The sequence below is a fragment of the Equus asinus genome, chromosome 8, assembly GCF_041296235.1.
Source record: "Equus asinus isolate D_3611 breed Donkey chromosome 8, EquAss-T2T_v2, whole genome shotgun sequence".
NCBI classification, from domain to species: domain Eukaryota; kingdom Metazoa; phylum Chordata; class Mammalia; order Perissodactyla; family Equidae; genus Equus; species Equus asinus.
In genome coordinates, this window is record NC_091797.1 from 82,388,146 (window position 1) to 82,408,053 (window position 19,908).

Genomic DNA, 19,908 nt, shown 5'->3' on the forward strand with positions numbered 1-19,908 from the left:
ATAGTGATGACCTGAGAAGCCTGTTGAAGACTGTGAACCAGACTGGAAAGGGACGTTTAGCATCATCTGGTTCCAAGCAGGGCTTCCCCTCCAGGATCGATCTGTAAGACTCTTCCCAGGTGGGATTCTTCAACCTGGCACATTGTAAGTGCTCAGTAAATAAGCGCTGAATGAGCGAAGTAAAATTTTAAAAATAAACTTTCTGTTTAAGCTTTAAAATCACACTTGAGCCATCAACTTCCTCCATCCGCTCCCATGGGACTAGGCCAGGGTGTCCAGCCTGTCCCCCCAATCAGCTTCGGACCCTCTGATTGGCCCAGGTGGGACTTACAGGGACATTCAGAAAAGGAACTGGTATCAAAATAGAACAAAACCTATATTCTGGTCACTGCAGCTTCTAATACCAGGTGGACACTCAGAAAGTCCACAGTGGCAAGCCAGTGTCCCTAAAAGATACTTGTGTAGGATCAGGGGAGGACTCCCCCGCAATTTCCCAGCGAGGGGAAGTGATATTTTGTTGCTATCAGAAACGTGATGATAGAGCTAGGAGTACATGAGATCAGCAACATAAATTGTGGAACCAAAGTCACAGCTCCATTGTCCTGTGACAGGATTGTTTAAATCACCATTTTTTCATCAAAAGAGAAAAGAATTAAGAAATGAGACCCCTGGAAGAAGTGGAAAAGAAGTCTCCAGTATCCCAATGAAAGAGTGAAAAAAGGAGAATTGGGTTCTAGGAGACGCTCCTGACTCAGGACCATGGATAGCAGCCGGAGAGGCGAATGGGCTCCCCCCCCCCACCCCCCCTCCCCGCAAAGAAACCTGTTACTCAAGCTACATCCATGGCAAAGGGAACAGGAAATGGAACCCCGAATTTGAAAAGGAGAAAAGAGATCTTATTTTCTTGTGGGGGATGGGGTAGGGGAGAGAAGCTTCCAGAAGGGAATGGATCTAATTTGGAATGTCGAAATCCCAAGAGGCTCCAATCCCTGTGGCTCCTGGATCAATCCCCCACCACCACCACCACCCCCTCTGAGAGCAAGGAGCACCATCAGGAAAGAGGCTGTTCCCCTTGCTCCTTGCCTCATTATGCAGCGCTACCTAAACAATGATCTCAGAGGCCTCCCCCTGCTTTGCGTGGACACACACACACACACACACACACACACACTCTCACACTGCTGTCTACTGAAACCCGAGATGAAGTCTTTTTTAAAATTTATTTCAAAGCCTCCCTCCCTCCCTCTCTCTCTTCACAGACGCTCTGCAGTGAGGCTAATCAAAATCAATGACTCCTTGGCAGCCAGAGAAAAGGGGGAAAGGCAGGGAGGGAGGGTGCCAGCACTTTGCACACGGTGGAAACAGTCTTTAAAAAACACCACCCCACTATCTCATGCAATCCCAGTAATGCAACAGGAGAGACGGTGGAGACAATATATACATATATCATGCTTCAATTTCCTAATACAAATGTCCATCAAGAAGTCAAATCTCATATAAAAACAAGCATTAAAAACAACCCCTTGTCAAAAATCGGGGCAGTCGAGAAATGCACTCAAATTAATGATGTGCAAGAAAAAGCCAGGATTAGATAAATACACAGTTTCTAGTAATACAAGAGAATATGTACAAGGACTTGGCTGTAAATCTCCGTGAGGAGGTCGGGGTGCCCAGTTCTCTCAGCGATGTGGCTTCATTGAAATCAAAATTGCCCAAAACACTAACCCCAGCACGTGGAGTTTGGGTCCTCCAGTGGAAATTTCCTAAGCTCGTGAGGGTTGACAAAGGGATGCTCTGACCTTTTACCTTTCCCCTGTGTCTAGGTGGTCAGCACGTCCTTACTGCAGTCTTGAAGGTACAGCCGTAAAGCAGCAGAGAGCTGGGGTTGCATACCCCTAAAGGAATGAAAATCCCCTCCCCCAAAATGGGCCGAGTGGGGAAGACTCTAGTGTCTGGCTAGGAAAGTCACTAAACATAAGCAGAGACTGTATTTCATATCATTCTAATTAATGTGCCTTCTCTAAGTTCGCGGCTGTGCAGGGATGTCACCTGCTGCTCTCTGCAGACCCTGCCTACACACCCGTCCGCCGTCCTCCGTAAACATAACTGTGGGGAGGGCTCCAGTGATGAAAGGGAAGATTCTCCATAAATAAGCTTTCCTTTTTGCTTTGCTGAGTTCCAAGCTGTCTGCTGGGGTGCTGCCCTCACCTGTGGTTCTGGGTTGCATTTTTCTTTAAAGGGCTATTTAAGAAAACATAAGGCATGAGTTTAAAAAAAGAGGGAGAAAGAAAGCTCCCAGCTTGCAGCAGCATTGAAAGGTCCTGCATTCTAGAGGATCTGGTAATTTTCAGCAAGGCCTAGGAGGAATAATTCCCATTTCAGCCACATGTCAACCTCAGCAACGGTTGATCCCTCTGCTGGCTTCTTAGAACCGGAAGGCTGTCTGCTCACCAGCCCAGCGGACCCCGAGTCCATCGGTACTGGGTGGGGACCAGCAGATCCAGCCTTGTCGAATGACATCTGAACCGGCAGCCCAGCGCCTCACCATCTCAGCTTTGAAAACGGCAGTGTGATACCCTGCACAGAGGAATAATACCTGTTTTTGTTGGATCTTTTAAAATGAAAGCAAAAATTAATCATTGTTCCCTGAAGAGTCTTTGCAGCCAAGCCTCAGTCCAGCACACATCTTTTTTTAGCCCTTCTAGAAACTTCTGAAAATAGTAGCTTATCCTGGGTTGGGGGCGGGATCAGACCCTCTGTCAGTTAGTGAGATGCTGGTGCATTTCATATAAATGACCCACTCCCTCCCCCAACATCCCTAGCTTATAAATCACCCTTGTCCAGAACGTAGCTATTTCTTGGCTCTTTAATCCATAAAACCTAAACCCTGAAATCCTCTTGGGGAGCAGGGGAGGCTGTGGGCTGACTCCCAGGATACTTTTGCGGGGGTGGAGGAGACAGCAAACAAGTCCCATATGAGGTCAGCTTTCCACCTCGCCACCAGCAAGCCACTCACTGCTGGCCCCTCCCTTCCTCCCTCCCAGATCCCAAGGTCTGCTCCCAAACACCTCTGGATATTCGCCCCCACAGAGAAAGAGAAGAGACTCCCAAGTGGCACTTTTGCGACTCATCCCTTAAAAAAAAAGCATCCGAAACAGCAAAATAGAAATCTTTCTTGTCCCCTGGCCTTGCAGGTCTGGCAACAAAACACCACAGCAGCACCAGCAAGGACACACTTAGCACCAGCAAAATGTAAGTAAAGCACCAAAGACACCGGATTGGTAGAAAAAAAAATCCCACTTGTCTGGATGTGACAGTGGGACTAGCCATCTATCTAGGAAGGCATAGAGAGAGAGGCTAGGGCTTGTGAAGACTTCGAAATGGAAGTATCCCAGACTGCCCCCACAACATCGGCCCCAGTCCTTCTCGCTTTTTTTTCCTCTTTCTATTTTGCCTTTGGCAATTTCACCTCTTCCTCCATCAGCATCCCTCCCCAGGCAGCTGGTCGGCTCTGAGGCTAATTCCCACCAGTCTTGGCCAATTTTCTAGGTACACAATAGGCATCTCTCTTCCGGTGCCCCAGACATGAAAGAATATCAAAGTTCACATCGGAAGGTGCAAAAAAGGGAGGGGCCACGTCCTCGACAAGGCATGCACTGAGTAGTAATATTCATATTTTCTTTTTTTATACATAGAGCTGTATGTAAATAGCATTGGGGTGTCTGTTTCTGCAGCTGCATATGCAAAGGGCTTCCCCAGTCCCATTCCTCGATGCTACTATTGCTCCAGGCGACATCTTGATTCTCCGCTTCCTTCTCGAAGTGCCAACTGCGGCCTTTCAAGCTCTGGGCTCCCCATCAGGAAAACGGGATCCAGCTTTCTCCAAGGACACAGGGTTTTCACCAACCTGCAGAAATAAAGATTTGTATATCGGTCAGTAGGCACGTGCAGACAGCCACTGGGGATGACGTCAGTGCCTTGGGCCTCTGCACAGCCAGCCCCGTATTTGGGGAGGCGGAGGGGGAGGGGTAGAGCTGCTAGATACGAAGCTCTGATTTTAAAGGAAAGGGTCCTCAAAAGCTAGTCTTAGTGCCCCCGCCCCGAAGCTCTGTCCATATAGCAGGCTTCCCTCGACGTCATTTGCGCACACACACACACACACACACACACACCCATCTCTGTTTTCAGACCTAGATGTTTACATGGGCATCTTCTGTGATTAAAAAAGAGAATGTGGAGCTATGCTACCTTTTTCCTCCTCCAAATCAGGAAGAGGACCTCCGTCTATTCATTTCGTAGATCCATATTCAAGGCAGACTTGTGGGACAGTCTCTGCTCTCATTCATTCATTCATTCATTCATTCATTCATTCATTGCCAAACACGCCAAGCACCGCTCTAGGTGTTACAGATCCAGTGACATGGTACTTACCCTTGAGGGGCCCAGAGGCCAAAAGAGGGAGATGGGTAGAGCATGCAATCTGAGTAAACAGAGGCTCTGGGAGCCCAGAGGAGAGCAGCTCATGACAGAGAGGGGGAGTCAGAGAAAGCTCCTCAGAGAGAGAGGCAGACGCCTGTGGAGTGATGAAGGATGTCAGAGAACTAGCCAGGATAAGATGAGGCCTCCCAGCAGGGCAGAAGAAAGAGCACATTCCCAAGAAAATAGAAAATACATGTCCACACAAAAACTTGTACCCAAATGTTCAGAGCAGCATTAGCCATAATAGCCAAAAAGTGGAAACAACCCAAGTGTCCATCAACTGACGAAGGGATGAATAAAATGGAGTATTTCCACACAGCAGACTATTATTCAGCCATGAAAAGGAATGAAGTACTGATACACGCTATAGCATGGATGAACCTTAAAGACGTTAGCTAAATGAAAGAAATCAGACACAAACAGACAAATACTGTGTGATCTCATGCAAATGAAACGTCCACAGGAGACAAATATTTCAAGATAGTAAGTAGATTAGTGGTTGCTTAGGGCTGGGGGGAATTGAGGAACTGGGGAGTGACTGCTAACGGCTACAGGGCTTCTGTCGAGGAAATGAAAATGCTCTACAATTGATTGTGGGGAGAGTTGCACAACTTGGACTGTAGTACAAACCATTGACTTGTGCACTTTAAAAGGATGGATTTAGGGGCTGGCCCCGTGGCCGAGTGGTTAAGTTCGCGCACTCCGCTGTAGGCTGCCCAGTGTTTCGTTGGTTCGAATCCTGGGCGCAGACATGGCACTGCTCATCAGACCACGCTGAGGCGGCGTCCCACCTGCCACAACTAGAAGGACCCACAACGAAGAATACACAACTATGTACTGGGGGGCTTTGGGGAGAAAAAGGAAAAAGAAAATCTTTAAAAGGATGGATTTAATGGTAGGTGAACTATCAGGAGGAGGAAAAGAGAGCGGAGAGGGAGGGGAGGGGAGGAAGGAAGAAGAAAAAGGCAAGCGATGGAACAGAGGAAAGAAAGAACATGACTAAGTCAGGAAGCCTAATGAGGCTCCAGCAGAGACCGGGCAACGGCGCCTGGGGAGATGAGGCTGGGGAGTTAGCAGGGGCTGCAGGTTAGCAGAGGCGATGAAAAACATTTCACAAATCACCCTACAGCAGGTGGAATGAGAACTGCCATGTGAGTAACACAAACCCAGTGGTGTAGGAGAGAAGTGGGAGGGAGGTCTCTTCATGACGCCCAAGTTGGAAAAAGTCCGGGAGATTGACCTGGATGAAGGGCACCAGCAGGCCCCTTGGCCTCTGCCTTCCTGCCAGGCACAGTCAACAGAAGGCACTAATGGGACAGTGAGGTCGGGGGATCTGCTCCCCAGCTCCCATCCTGCCCGGCCATAGGTGGCCCCAGTGCCTGCCAGACAGCTCTCAGGCCCCTCTCCAGGCTTCAGGCCCTATTCCCTTGCCTCGCCCCTTCAGGCCAAGGTGGTCACAGCTCCCCTCTTTTGCCAGCCCTGGGGTACTGAATTATCCCTCTTTGGTTTCCTAAACCCTCCCCACACCTTTGTCATCTTCACTACACTCTTCTCCAATGACTCAGCGAGGGGATACTTTCAGCCTCTTACTTGCATCCTGACCGATACATATGACAGCACAAAAGAGATGAGTCATAATCACACGGACCCCACCATCTACATTAGCTGAGTCACAGGGATCCGAGTCCGCAACTTCAAACCTTCTGCCCTGAACTGCTTAGGTGGAGGCAAAAGACCTCTGCAGCCCGCCAGCCCCCGACTCCCCTTCCGTCCCGTGACGGCACAAGCACAGTAGGGCCTGGGCATCATTGCACAGCCACCCGATGTTTCCATGGGATCCTAAGTCAGAGTCATCCCTCACGGGAACCGATAAACACACTCAACTTAGTTTATGAAAACCAGCTTCTGTACCCTCCACAAATCTTCCTTTGTGGGTTTTGAGCTGTACGGATCTACAGAATGAAGCAGAACCCTGCAGCATCACCTAAGGTGATTAGGAATACAAAACGGAAGGATGGAGGGAGAGAAAGGAACCACGTTTATTAAGCACCTGCTATGTGCCAGCGAGTGTGTTGACTTTGTGCTAAGCATTGCTCTCTGCTCCAGCCAGGGCCCAGTGCCTGCCCTCCAGGGGCCTCCAGTCTCACTAGAGAAGACCTGAATGCCAGGGGCTGGTGCTGCAGCCGACCACTGTCCACGGTGTATTTACAGCCCAGCAGTCAGGACGCAGTTTTGCTCACCGGGAAAGCCTCAGAGAGGAAGCAGGACTGGAACTGGAACTGGAACTGGAAGATACGCATTCATATTTTTTCAATATTTGGAAGAAGGAAGGAAGGATCATTTAGGTGGGAAAGGGCCTGAGCACAGCGCAAAGGCAGTGACAAGTATGGCTCAAACAGGGGACCATGATGAGCAGGGAACTGCATCCGAAAGTTGTGGGAATGGAGGTTGCGTCGATACAGGAGTTGAAAGCAGATGACGGAAAATAACAATGGCATCAGGAGAGGCCGGAGAAGCTGTATTTTTTTATTTTAAGATCTTATTTTTCCTTTTTCTCCCCAAAGCCCCCCAGTACATAGTTGTATATTTTTAGTTGTGGGTCCTTCTAGTTGTGGCATGTGGGACGCTGCCTCAGCATGGCTTGACGAGCGGTGCCACGTCTGCGCCCAGGATCCGAACCAGTGAAACCTGGGCCGCCAAAGTGGAGCGCAGGAACTTAACCACTTGGCCATGGAGCCGGCCCCAGAAGCTGTATTTTTAAAGCTGGGATCAGCTGCATCCGTGAAAGGCATGGCATTGTCTTACAAAACTCAGTAGGACCAGCAGCTGATCTTCACTGTTCCTCCCTGTAAATCATCGAGCTTATAATGAGTCTTTCTAAGGCCTTCCCAGGGCTGCTAGATGAATGAATTCCTGTGCCTGTTTACGTTACAGGGCGGTGTCCGTAGTGAAAGGTGACCATCAGAAGCGCCCCCTGCACAGCCAGGGGACACCACGTCACCACCTCCCACAATCAGAGAGCGGACATGTACATACACTCTGGGGGGGGATCTTAAATTGGACACCCTAGGCTTGGGGATCTAGCTCACAGAAGTAGTCACATAAATGTGCTCCAGCTTTATCTAGAATAGTAGCCGTTTAGAAACAACCCATGTGTCCATCGACAGAAGACTGGGTTAACAAATTAAGCTCTACGCACATTAGAAAGAGGGACGTCCAAAATGTGCTGAGACAGAAAGATGGCTATGATTCTTAACTGAAAAGAGCAAACGGCCAAATAGCACGATCCTAGATCTTTCTTCCTTTAATGAGTGTGTATACGTGTATATATATCTATATATTTGTAAATATATCTATATATTCGTATCCATCTCTATGTCCATATAAAAAGGTATGGCAGAGAGGCAAAATAGTGTGATGGTTAAGAGCACAGACTCTGGAGCCTGACACCTGAGTTGGAATCCTGATTTAGACACTTAAAAGCTGTGTGACCTTGGGCCAGTTATTAATCTCTCTGGGCCCCAGCTTCCTTATATGGAAAAGAGGGGGAGTAATAAGGAATCTCATTGTGTTGATGTGAGGACTAATAGTATTAACATAATGGAGGCGCTTAGAAGTGTCACACATAGTAAGGTCTGCATTTGTTGTTATTTTTATGGCCATTGTTGTTATATTTTCCAGACTGACAGATACCCCAGGGGAGTGGCTTTGAGGACAGAGTAAAAAGAACACTTACAGGGTTTTACTTTATATACTTCGCTTGTGTATCATTTATGATTTTTATATTTTTTTTTTGCAAGGAGCAACTAGTTATTGTACAATTTAAAACTACTGTAAAAACAGAAAGTCTGCAGCACCCCCCCCCCCCGAATGAGCCACTGTCCTGCCCCTGGGATGTTTTGCCCCAAACTTGGCTCATAAAGAACTTTCTTGAATGCTGACTCACAGCCAAAGCCCACAGCTGAAGAATTCAAGAAACGCCTTTAAAAATGTCCCCGTGTCCCCTCTTCGACCACAGTGAGGAGGGGGCAGGCTGGCAGAGGCGGAGAACAGGAGACCTCATGTCCTGCCCTCAGGCCGCAGGGCTGTCAGCCTGTTTTGGGCACTGAAAGTGGAAAGCTGTGAACTGTGAGCCCCACTACAGCATTAGAGAAAGCAGGAGCTCATGGCCATTTTCCTCTATCTGGGGTTCCCTCCTAAGAGGTCCCAATTTTTTTTTAATTCCGTGTACTCTGATTTCCCAAATGTTAACTTTTTTCTTTTTTTTTTTTTTGCAGGGGAAGATTCACGCAACACTAACATCTGTGCCAATCTTCTTCCTTTTTTCTTCCCCCCAAAGCCCCAGTAGATAGTTGTGTATAGTTATAAGTCCTGCTAGTTCTTCTATGTGAGCTGCCACCACAGTGTGACAACTGACAGATGGGTGGTGTGGTTGTGCACCTGGGAACTGAACCTGGTCTGGCAAAGCAGAGTGCACTGAACTTTAACCACTGGGCCATCAGGGCTGGCTCAAGAGGTCCCTTTTTTTTTTTTTTTCCTGAGGAAGATTCACCCTGAGCTAACATTCATTGCCAGTCTTCCTCTACTTTGTATGTGAGATGTCCTCACAGCATGGCTGATGAATGGAGCAGGTCTGCGCCCAGGATCCAAACCTGCAAACCCAGGCTGCCAAAGCAGAGCACATGGAACTCTAACCACTCAGCCACGGGGCCGACTCCCTTCTCTACTTCATATGTGGGTCACCACCATAGGGCGGCTGACGAGTGTTGTAGGTCCGCGCCCAGGATCCGAACCCATGAACCCAGGCCACCGAAGCAGAGCACGCTGAACTTAACCACCACACCACGGGGCCAGCCCCAAGAGATCCCAATTTTTAATTAAAAAAAAAAATACCTCTCTTGCTCTTGCTGTTTGCACAAGTGATAAGTTATAAATTCAAACAGCAGAGAATATAGAAATAAAAGGAAGGCCCCCTTCAGTCCCCCCCTCAGCCTCCCAGAATATTTGCTGTGTATTTACAGACACTGTATTCCCCATCATTACATCCCCAGAGCCTAGCACAAAGCCTGGCACACAGCAGGTGCTCAGTTCAACCTGTTTAATGACAGTGAATAATGGTGGCAACTTCCCAGCTCTTGCATTTTTTGTTTCAGTGGGTTGATTTTGACCATGGAGTTCAGATGGTGCCAGTCTTCAGTCCCAGTGCCTAAGACTTCTGGGGACAAAGCTCTCCATGCAGAATGTTCCCAGAGAGAAGACGACTGCTCTGGTCTGTGTCATGGCTTAAATCTCCCTCCAGGGAGCTCAGGCTGCCCAGTTAGGAAGCTGGGCACCGAGGAGACTGGGGAGAGGGGACTGAAAGAGCAGAAGGCTAGGTTTGGGGTGTGTGAGAAAGGACGAGGCCATTTGGCAGCTCCTGGAAGAAGCATTTGCCCCCCTCTGTCCAGCCCCCTCCCACCCGTGAATAGTTATCAGTGTGATCAGCAAACAGTTGATAATGTAAAGACTATGGAGAGAGACCAGAGAGCTCATAGCTCCCACCCACTATGAAGTTATGGCAGGTGGGCCTTGAATGCCAAGCTAACTTGACTTCCAGAAGGATAAGCTCTGAGAGTCGGGCGGCAGCAGTGCAGCACAGAATCAACACCGAATCCAACGGGCAGACCCTCCTGAAAGTAATCTCGCCATGCGCATCCTATGTTACAACATGTACATTCTTTGACCCAACAATTTCACCCCTAGGAACTTCACTTTTTTCCCCAAAATTGTCCAAACATGAATGTTCACTACAGCCTCATCTACACGATCAGAAAATGGGAAACAGGGGCCGGCCCCGTGGCTGAGTGGTTGGGTTCATGCGCTCCACTTCAGTGGCCCAGGGTTTCACCAGTTCAGATCCTGGGCGTGGACCTAGCACCACTCGCTCATCAAGCCATGCTGAGGTGGCGTCCCCCATAGCAGAACTAGAAGGACCTACAACTAGAATACACAACTATGTGCTGGGGGGGCTTTGGGAAGAAGAAGAAAAAGAAGAAGAAGAAAAAAAAGGAAGATTGGTAACAGATGTTAGCTCAGGGCCAATCTTAAAAAAAAAAAAAAGAAAGAAAAGAAAATGTGAGACAGTGTAAACGTCCCTGGGGAGATGGCCAAATAAGTAAATCATGGTCCACCCAACAGTGGAACACCATGTAGCCATGAAAAAGGATGCTGACAACCTTTCTTTGTTGACACAGGAAGACCTCAGCAAACTTTTTTTTTTTTTTGAGGAAGACTGGCCCTGAGCTAACATCCGCTGCCCATCTTCCTCTACTTGTATGTGGGATGCCTACCACAGCAGGGCTTGATAAGCCATGCATAGGTCCACACCTGGGATCTGAACCAGCAAACCCCAGGCTGCCACAGCGCAGCGCATGAACTTACTCATTACACCACGAGGCCAGCCCCTCAGCAGCCTATTTTTAATGGGGAAAAAGCAGATTACAAAACAGCATGAACAGTATGACCTCATTTATTTAAAATAGGATATGTGCGTGGGTGTGTGGGTGCATCAAGGGAGGTCTGGTATGGTGGCCCTCCAAACCAGGGGGTGCGAATTTAAATGCGTTGGGCCCAGTAGAGTGTGCCCAGGAGGGGCGAGGTCCCCAGAGAATTTGTATCCCATCTAAAGGGGTTTCCGATCCTCATCTCCAGGCTTTTGCTGCCACATGGGAAGTCAGACTCGGTGTTGTCAGATCTTTCCATTTTTTCAAGAGAAACTGGAAATACAGGCTTCTACGTGAAAGAGCTTGATTTTTAAGTGTTGGGAGAAAAAAAAGCATGCAAGTCAAATAAAACTCATCTGCAGACCAGATTCAGCTGAGAGACACCAGGTTTCAACCCTCGACAGACACTCAGACATGAGACAGAGTCGGCTGGCATTGAAGCCCGCCTCGTCTTAACCCTCAGAAGCTATCTCTGTGCCTCGGTTTCCCTGTCTGTAAGGTGAGGGAGTTGGGGCAGCTGGTCTGTAACATCCCGTCTAGTCTGGCTATGTTTCTAGAATGGGGACCTTTTTGGGTCATAGATCTTTTGAGAATCAGATCAAAGCTACGGCTTCTCTCTCAAGTGGGAGGAAACAGAGGAATATGAAATTAGACATAATATTGGCTGAAGCTGGGATGGGCATGCAAGGAGTCATCCTCCCTCTTAAGCGCTCCAACAGTGACCAGAGGTGTGGTCCATAAGAACATTCCACAAACAGATAAAACAGATCTAGGAGAGGATGGTCAGAGTCAGCTCAAGAGCTAAGCTGAGAACCGCATTATGTATCGAGGCCAGAGAAATGAATGAGAAAGGGGACAAATGGCAGTGTTTGTCTAGAAAGCCCTCTGGACCTTTAGCACAAGATTTTATACTCCTTGGACAACTTTTATAATAAAAGAAAGTTACATACGCTTTGATATCAGAGTTCCATTGGTGGGCATTTTTAAGAAAATCATCTGTGATATGCCCAAAGAGTTATACATGAGGATGTTCGTCGTCATGCTGGAAATAATCTAAATGTCCAACGATAGCAGACTGCGAAGGTAAATGATGGAACAGCCGGATAATGAAATACCAGGCAACCTCTAAGAAGCGTGTCACAGAAAATATTATAAGGCATGGAGAAATATCCATGATATAATGAAAAAATCAGATCACAGAGTGATTTCACTTGTTAGGGTACCTATCAATGCATTTTTTAATGGAAAGAAATCTCTCAAAATGTTAAGAATAGTTGGGGAGATAAAAACAATCAATGAAAATTTTCTTTTATTCAGCATTTTTCAAGCATGTGATAACGAATTTGCAATATTTTTTGTAATCAAGAAAAAAGTTTGTTTTTTTTTTTAAAAAAAGGAATATTACATAAAGTTTCCCAAAGCAATTTAATTCCATCTTGCCCAAGTCTATGGCCTGGGGAGCAAAGATTCAGTGATGGCAACCTTCTGTGGGGCAGCCAATTTTCTCTCCACAGGAGGGTAGAGGAGCTTTCTCTTTTCCTGGGTGTCTGGCAGTAATAAAAGAACAAATCTCATTGATGTGAGCTAAAACAGACATTCCCCCACCCCATAGCAGGGCACCAGTTTAGGGCAGGAAGGAGAGAGGGGAGACAATGCTGAGTTGAATGGCGAAATTTCTTAGGCAATGGAAATCCAGCCAGTATCCACAACATTCCTAGGGCAGAGAGGGTTGGACATCGTGAGCTGATACAAGATCAGGACCACCCAGACCTTGGCTGGAGATGAACTAGTTCACTTCCACTGAGAGGCTGGGGTGGGGGCTGGAGCCAGGCTCTCCTGCCCATGAAATCTAGGAGCATGGGAGGCCAGGGGCTGGCATTTGTTAATTTCTGCATCCCTGCATCCTGGTGCCTCACTCTAAGCTGGGGCTCGATTGATGTTTGCAAATACATGAGGATGGAGTGTAGCCCCTTCATTGCATCACACCTGATTTCCCCTCCTGTAACACCTCTGCATGCACCTGTGTCAGTACCTGTGCATCCCAGTAGTTATGAAAGCCTCTCTCAGCTTGGTTTTCTCCCCGCTTCTTCCAATTGCACTAGAACAAAAGAGCGTCCCTGCCACGGCCTGATCTAGCCCCTGCCTACCTCTCTGACTTCTTCTCCCCAAAGTTCATATGGCATTAGCCACGCTGCTCTTTTTTTCTCTTCCTCAAACACACCATGCACAATCACACCTCCAGGCCACAGGACATGCCCTTCTCTCCTCCCAGAACACCTTTCTTGCAGGTCTTCACGTGGCTGGCTCCCTCTTGTCGTTCATGTCATCAGTCCCCTGGCTCCTCCTCAAAGTGGCCATCCCTAACCACCGCAGGTAAGGAGTCCCCTGGGCTCTCTCCACTCCATCACCTTCGTGTATTACCTTCAGAGCCCTTGGCACTTTCTGAAATTATCTCTGTGTTAGATTGCATAATCCAAAGATGGCCACAGCAATACCTCCTGTCTCACACGCTAGTCTAGAACTTTGCCACTCCCCCATGGGGTGGCATCTAATTCCACTTCCCATGAATCTGGGCCAGCTTGTAACTTGCTTCTAATCAAGGTGACTTCTGAAGCTGGGTCAGAAAAGACAAAGCAGCTTCCACCTGGTCCCCCTGATGCTTGCTTTTGGAGCTCTGAGTCACCGGATCAGAATGCAGCCACCGTGAGGCTGCCATGCTGTGAGGAAGCCCAGGTCACAAGAGGAAGCTGAGAATCGATGCTCTTGATTGGCAGTCCCAGCTGGCAGCCCGCATCCAGAGCCAGACCTGTAACTGACGAACTCCCCCACCATGATTCCAGCCCATAACCAGCCTGGAGCAGAGACAAGTCATCCCTACTATGCCCTGTCCAAATTCTGAAGCCACAGAATGTATGAGCATCTTCAAATAGGTGTTTTAAGCCACTGAGTTTGGGAGTAATGGGTTACCCAGCATCAGTATCCAGAAAAATCTTTATTGACTTATCATCTGTCTCTTCCCACTAAAATAGGCTCCATGAGAGCAGCAGCTTCTATGTCTTGTTCTTCCTGTGTCCACAGTGCCCAGCACACAGTAGGGACTCAACAGTTAATAGCTGCATAAGCGAAAGAAGCTGCATTCAGGAAACAGTAATACTTATCTTGCATAGTTTCTGATTGATTCTTTTATTCATTACATAGTTATTGTGGACCTACTATGTGACAAGCAAGTCACCAGGGGCTAGGGATGTGGCACGGCAGCTCACTGTTCCAGTGAAACCCCCTCACACATAGACTGGTGATGACCAGAGGGGAAACAGAAGCCCCCACTCCACCCCTCCCTACCCCCAATGTAATCTGAAAAGCTGACTTTTCAAAAACCAGAGGTTTCCAAATCCACCCGGCCCACATCTGGGGGTGTCTTTAATTATCCCCGGGTGTGGCTGTTTTTACATCCACAGCTCAGCTACCTCGGGCCTGGCCTCTCAGTAGGCAAGCGGGTGACTCCAGACAGGGACCATGTGGCAGGAAGGTCCTGCACAGCTGGCCCCTTCCTGGGGCTCCTCCCCAACAGCTGTCTCCTTCGGTTCAGACTGCTCCCTCCCCTCGCCTAGGCTTTCAAGCTCTAAAAGTAATCCTGGCAGGGGTGCAGCTGGCTAGGAGGGAGGCCTGAGGGATGCGCTTCCAGGTTTAACCACTTAATCCCCAAAGTACCTGCCAAGAACCAGTTAGCACGTCTGGCTGGCGGGGCCGGGCCTTCATTAATTCATTACAGCAGGCTCCTGCTGGCCCATTATCTTCTTTGCCGCTGACCACGTCTCCTCTTGGGCCTGCAGACTCCCCCTTTCTCCCCTTCTCCTTAGTTCCAAGGCAAGATTCTGCCCACCCGGCCCCCTCTCCCAGCCAGATTCCTGGGCTCCATTCTCTCTCCCTCCCTGTCCCCTCCCAAGGCAACTTCTCCCTCCCTCCCTCCCACGCCTCCACCAGCCAACCTCACCGTAAAGCATCTTTTGTTCCCTCTCTCCTGCATCTTCCAGCAGTGACTGGTTAAATCACATCCATCCTCTTCCCGGCCTCCCCAGCCTCCAAGGAGCCTCCCCTGAGGCTCTCTCGGAGAGGGAATCTCACCAGTGCAGGAATTCTCAGCTCACCACCTCCTCTGCCTGCCACCCAGTATCTTCTGCCCTGCATCTCCCAAGTCAGCCAGCCAGCCTTCAAAGTCAGAAACTCCAGTTCCACTTCTGACTTTGCCACTGATCCTTTGGGATGACTCAGGTGAACTCTCTGCCTCAGTTTCCCCTTTGAAATAATAAGAATGGCATTATCCATTTCATACCATCCTCTGATGAGTGAACTAAGTGCCAGGCACTGCAAATGGATGCTGTCCTATCATCCTCCCAACCACTCTGAAAGAGTGCAGCTCCAGCTTACAGATAACGGTTCAGAGAGGTTATGGTTCTTACCCAGGGTCACACTGCCACTAAGTTCCTGGGCTGGGACTTGAATCTCTCTGTCTGATCCCTAAACCCATGCTCTTAACTGCCATACATGTCCCAGCTGTCTGGCCCTGATTCCCCAAGAGAGCAAGGAGGAATGGTGTGGAAGTGCCACCAATGACGATGGCAAAATGTCGTCTACTGTGGGAAAGAAAGATCCTAAAGGCACAATCATAATCATGATAGCTCACATTTATACCCACTTCTTATGTGCCTGGCACTGTTCTAGAATTTTCTGTATATGAATTCATTTTACCCTCTTGACAGCACCTAGGCATTAAGTACTATTTTACCCCCATTTTACATATGGGAAAACAGTCTCAGCTGTGTGTGTGTGTGTGTGTGTGTGTGTGAATGATGACTTCTGAGAAAACTATTGCTGGCTCACAGCAGAGGCTCAAACAAGTTTGTTGAAACTGTTGTCCTGCAGATAGCTAAACTCACACTTCAGCCTAAGAGAACTGTCAGCCCTAAATGGCCGACTCAGGCCTCCATCAAACACTTAATGCACCCTGTGAGCATTCCCATCTCTCCTCTGAGGTAGCAAAAGCCAGGAGGACCCCACACACAACTCAACAAATTGTCTTCCGCCGGTGGATTTCTTTTCAATTCTTCCTAACTTACCAGAGGCCGGGAAAAGCCAGGTATCTCCCCAATTAGGCCAAAAGCGCAAGAAAGGCCAGAACCGCAGGTGGTGGGTGGCGGGGAGAGAACTCGAGTTCCTGGGATAGGGGCGGAGGCTGGGAGCCCAAGCAGGGCGAACCCAGGATGGGAGCGCAGCAGGAGGGTGGTACCCAGTTCTACCGGCGTCCCGAGGGACTGAGGGGCGGCGCTGGAGGAAGGTCGTGCCGGGCTTCCTGGGGTCAGGGCCCCGAGGCGGGAGAACCCTGGAGGGTGTGGCTGCTGGGGCCCCCCGGGCGGGATAGAGCAGGCGGAAGGAGAATCCAGGGGTGTGGGGAGGAGGTGGCGGGTGCAGCGCGGAACTCGGGCAGAAGCAGAGTGAAGGCGGGGAAATAAACTCTTCGGCGACAACTGGCGACAATTATCTGCCGACGTCGTACCAGCGAAACTCCTCTCCGCCCCCCTCCCCTGTTGCGTGGGCCCGAGTCTCTCAACTCCTCGCCCGCGCGGAGGTCTCCCGCCACCTCCTGGCCCGCAGCCCCCTCATCCGGGACCCGCGGCACCCCCGGCCCCGCGGCACCCCCAGCCCCGACGCGCGCACACAGCCGGGCTCCCGCCTGGCGTTCTCCGCCCCGTGGGTGGGGCGCCCAGCACCCAGCACCCAGCGCCGCCTTGGCCCGGGAGAGGAGCGCTTTCCCAGTCTCACCCACACCCAAGGAGGAAGAGGTGTCCTAGCCGCGCTCTCCATTTCTGCTGGATTCCTCTCGCTTCCCATCTTTCCTTCTGATTCACTTTCCCACCGTCTTGCAACTTGTCCTGGCAGTCTCTCTTTTTCTCCAGCTCCCGCATCTTCCTTTCTCTCCCTGTCTCGCCGCCTGTTTTCTCTTTCCCTCTCTTCCCACCTTCTTTCTGCCTTTCCCTAAATTCCACGCTTTGGGATTCGCGTCTCTCGCTCGACTCCCTTTTTCTGTCCCCCCGCGCCCCGTTTAAAATGTCGTTCCTGTCCCTGGGAATCGGCAGCCCCAGCCTGGCCCCTTCTAGCCGAGGGCAACCCCGGGCCTCTCTTCCGGGAGGGGGGAAGCGGATGGGACCTCCGGGAGCCGGGCGGAGGGCGCCCCGAAGCGCGCACCCCTCTTCTCCGGCGCCTGGGCTGCGCCGACCCACGCGACATCTGTCGCCCGCGCTCCCGGCTCACACCCCGCGCACCCCCGCAGCTCCCCCGGAGCTACCACCCCCCACGCTCCGGCTGCCGCCTCTCCCCGCCGGCACAGACGCTCGGGCCTCGCCTGCGGGCGCCGCGCCAGCTTCCCAGGGTATCGGAGCGCTGGGGGTCTCGGCAGGACCAGAGCGCACGGCACCCGTGGGCCGCGGCATCCCAGGGTCACTGACTTTCGCACTTCCGACCTTCACCTTCAGCTCTAGAGTCACCCGTGGTGGGCTCAGCCTGATTCTCTCCACCTCCATTCTCTGCAGCTCTCCTCTCTATTCCAGATTCTGAAAAGACGATCCTTATGCGTTTGCTCCCCGATAGCGCCTAGCGCAGTGCCAGGCGCACAGTTGGTGCTCAATAATTCCCCAACCCCAAGGGCCTAGAGCACAGTAGATGCTCAGTACCTTTCTCCCACTGGTACCAAACACACTAGGCGCTCAATATGCACACCCCATCCTCACCACCGCGTAGAGCCTAGTATACAGCGAGCTCGCAAACACTGCCTCCTTAAACAGGGCCTAGCATCCAGAAGGCGCTCAATAAATGCTCTTTCATTAAGGCTTCCCCTTGGAGTTTCCCTAAGAGCCTCAGATCCCAGCCCACTTCGGAGGCATCTCCTTCATCTCAGCTCCAACAGTCTGGTGAAGAAGAGTCCAACTCCTTAAACGGGACACCTTGCTGGAGAAGGAGCGAAGTTGGCAGCGCGGAGGAAAACTGCAAAGTGCGGAGGCCTTAGACGGAAAGACAGCCAGCTGGGAACCTGGAGGGGAAGGAAGTCGCGAGTTGCGCTCGGGGCGCCGGAGAATAGGGGAACAGAAACTGGAGAAGTGACACCTAGGGAGAAGAGGGTGTGGAGCGGAGGTGGCGGAGACGGCGGCGACTTAGGACTGGCAGGCGGCTCAGAAAAGGACGAGGACTTGTCGAGAAAGCGCGATAGATAATTATTTGGCGTGGCTTCTAACTACGTTCTCACTGCAAGCACACTTTTTACATGTGTGTCTACTTAAGGAGCTGGTGGGGATTATGGAGGTTAAAGTCCTCCCAAAGCCACCCCACTGGAGGGAGTGGCACGATGCGCTTAAGGATTCGGAGAGAAGGGGACAGAAACGGTGGACGTAACACTTGGAAGGAGAGAGGGGACTGGAGAGGAGGGGGACGGAGATCCTCGCGAGAGAAGGGAGCAGAGGAAGAAGGAGATGGGAAGAGAAGCAAGCCAAACTTGCCGCTCGCCCCTCCCAGGCCAGCCCAGCGTCTCCAGTCCCCAGCCACCGCGCCCTGGCGCGCGCTCGCTCGCTCGCGTACCTGTTGCTCGCTCCGGCTGGGTCTCGGCTCCGGCCCCACCAAGAAGCCCCGCGTTCCTACAAGTTCCGCCTGCCGAGCAGCCAAGCCGCCAGCGCCGCCACCTGCGCGGCCGCGCACAGCCAGGGCCAGTAGGTGGGGAGCGCGCCGGGCTCCGGCGCCCTCCGGCTCCGCGCGCGGCGCCGCCACATGGTGCGCTGGTGCAGCTCGTCGCCGAGCGCCTTGAGCCGGGCGGCCGTGAGCTGCGCGGCGGACGAGCGCAGACCCAGGCGGCCCGCGCTGCACGCACACACGGCCCGGGGGCCGCGTCCGCGGTGCAGGGGGCACGGGCACATGACCGCTCGCCTCGCTCCCTCCCCGCGCTCGGGCCGCCCCTCGCCTCCTCTGCCTCCGGCCTCCGCGCCTGCCTCCGCCGCGCTCCAGCCGCCGGGGGCCTCCCCTGGACACCAAGTTTCTCCTTGTGTTGTGCGTTTGTTGTGCTGACGGCGCTATTATTAATTAAAGTGTCACATGGTGGAGGGGGGCGGGGAGGGCTCGAGGAGGGGGGTTACATCATCCGGCCCCGGGGGGGGGAGGGGGGGCTGCAGGCAGAAGAAACCGAGAGGTAACTTTTAACCCTCGCGGCGCCGAAAGCGAGGGGGCGCGCGGTCTGGGCGAGGAGCAGCGCGGCGGGCTGGGACGCGAGAAGGCGCCCCGCTGCCGAGGTCCCGGGCTTGGGGGGTCGCGGGGGACCCCCGCGGAGGCGTGGAGCGCCGGGGCAGGTTTCTTCCTTCCCTTTTTCCTGAATTCAGCTCCAGTTCCGATTTGGAGACGGAAGCAGGCTTGTTTGCCGTTTTGGATGAAGCCGCTATCGAATTCGGCTGCGTTATTCAAAAATATTCTGAGGCTATTGTTTTGTTTTGGGAAGGTGGGTTGATTCAAAATCTTATGAGAGGGCCAGATTCAGACCAACTTGCCTACTTTCAGGTCTGACTCGGCACCTGTAGGCTTTGGATTTGAACACGCCCGAGACACCCCCCCCCCCCCCCCGAGGTCTGGGCTTTGCGGCCAGACCCTAACGCGCCCCTGGCGCGGCTGGAAACCTTGCTGGAGGTCGTGGGGGGGGGGGGGGGGTTAGAGGGGTCGGTCCTTGGCCCCGGCCAGGCGCGGAGGCACGCGTTCGCTGCGCCCCGCACTCGCATCCGAAAGACGCTCACAAGGGTTTTTCTAAAAGGAAACGTGTTTTTGTCTGCTCCCTTTGTGAATGTTCTTTTCCTGCCAGGGTTATAGTTGCTGGCGGCGACCCCGATTTAATGTGCAGTGGAGACCCTAAGGGGTCGGTTGG

General features: G+C 51.5%; 1 protein-coding gene across 1 annotated transcript; it reads right to left on the bottom strand.

The window, feature by feature from the left end:
* Positions 1-1,214: 1,214 nt before the first annotated feature.
* Positions 1,215-19,061, bottom strand: HRK (harakiri, BCL2 interacting protein). Its single transcript, XM_014854706.3, has 2 exons — positions 18,588-19,061; positions 1,215-3,907 (listed from the first exon to the last, which is right to left on the bottom strand). The coding sequence occupies exon 1, from the start codon at positions 18,917-18,919 to the stop codon at positions 18,644-18,646; it is 276 nt and encodes a 91-aa protein (XP_014710192.1). The 5' UTR covers positions 18,920-19,061; the 3' UTR covers positions 1,215-3,907; positions 18,588-18,643.
* Positions 19,062-19,908: the final 847 nt, after the last annotated feature.

Bases quoted from the DNA above. Each gene is read 5' to 3' on its own strand.
- HRK (XM_014854706.3), bottom strand. From the start codon at position 18,919: ATGTGCCCGTGCCCCCTGCACCGCGGACGCGGCCCCCGGGCCGTGTGT.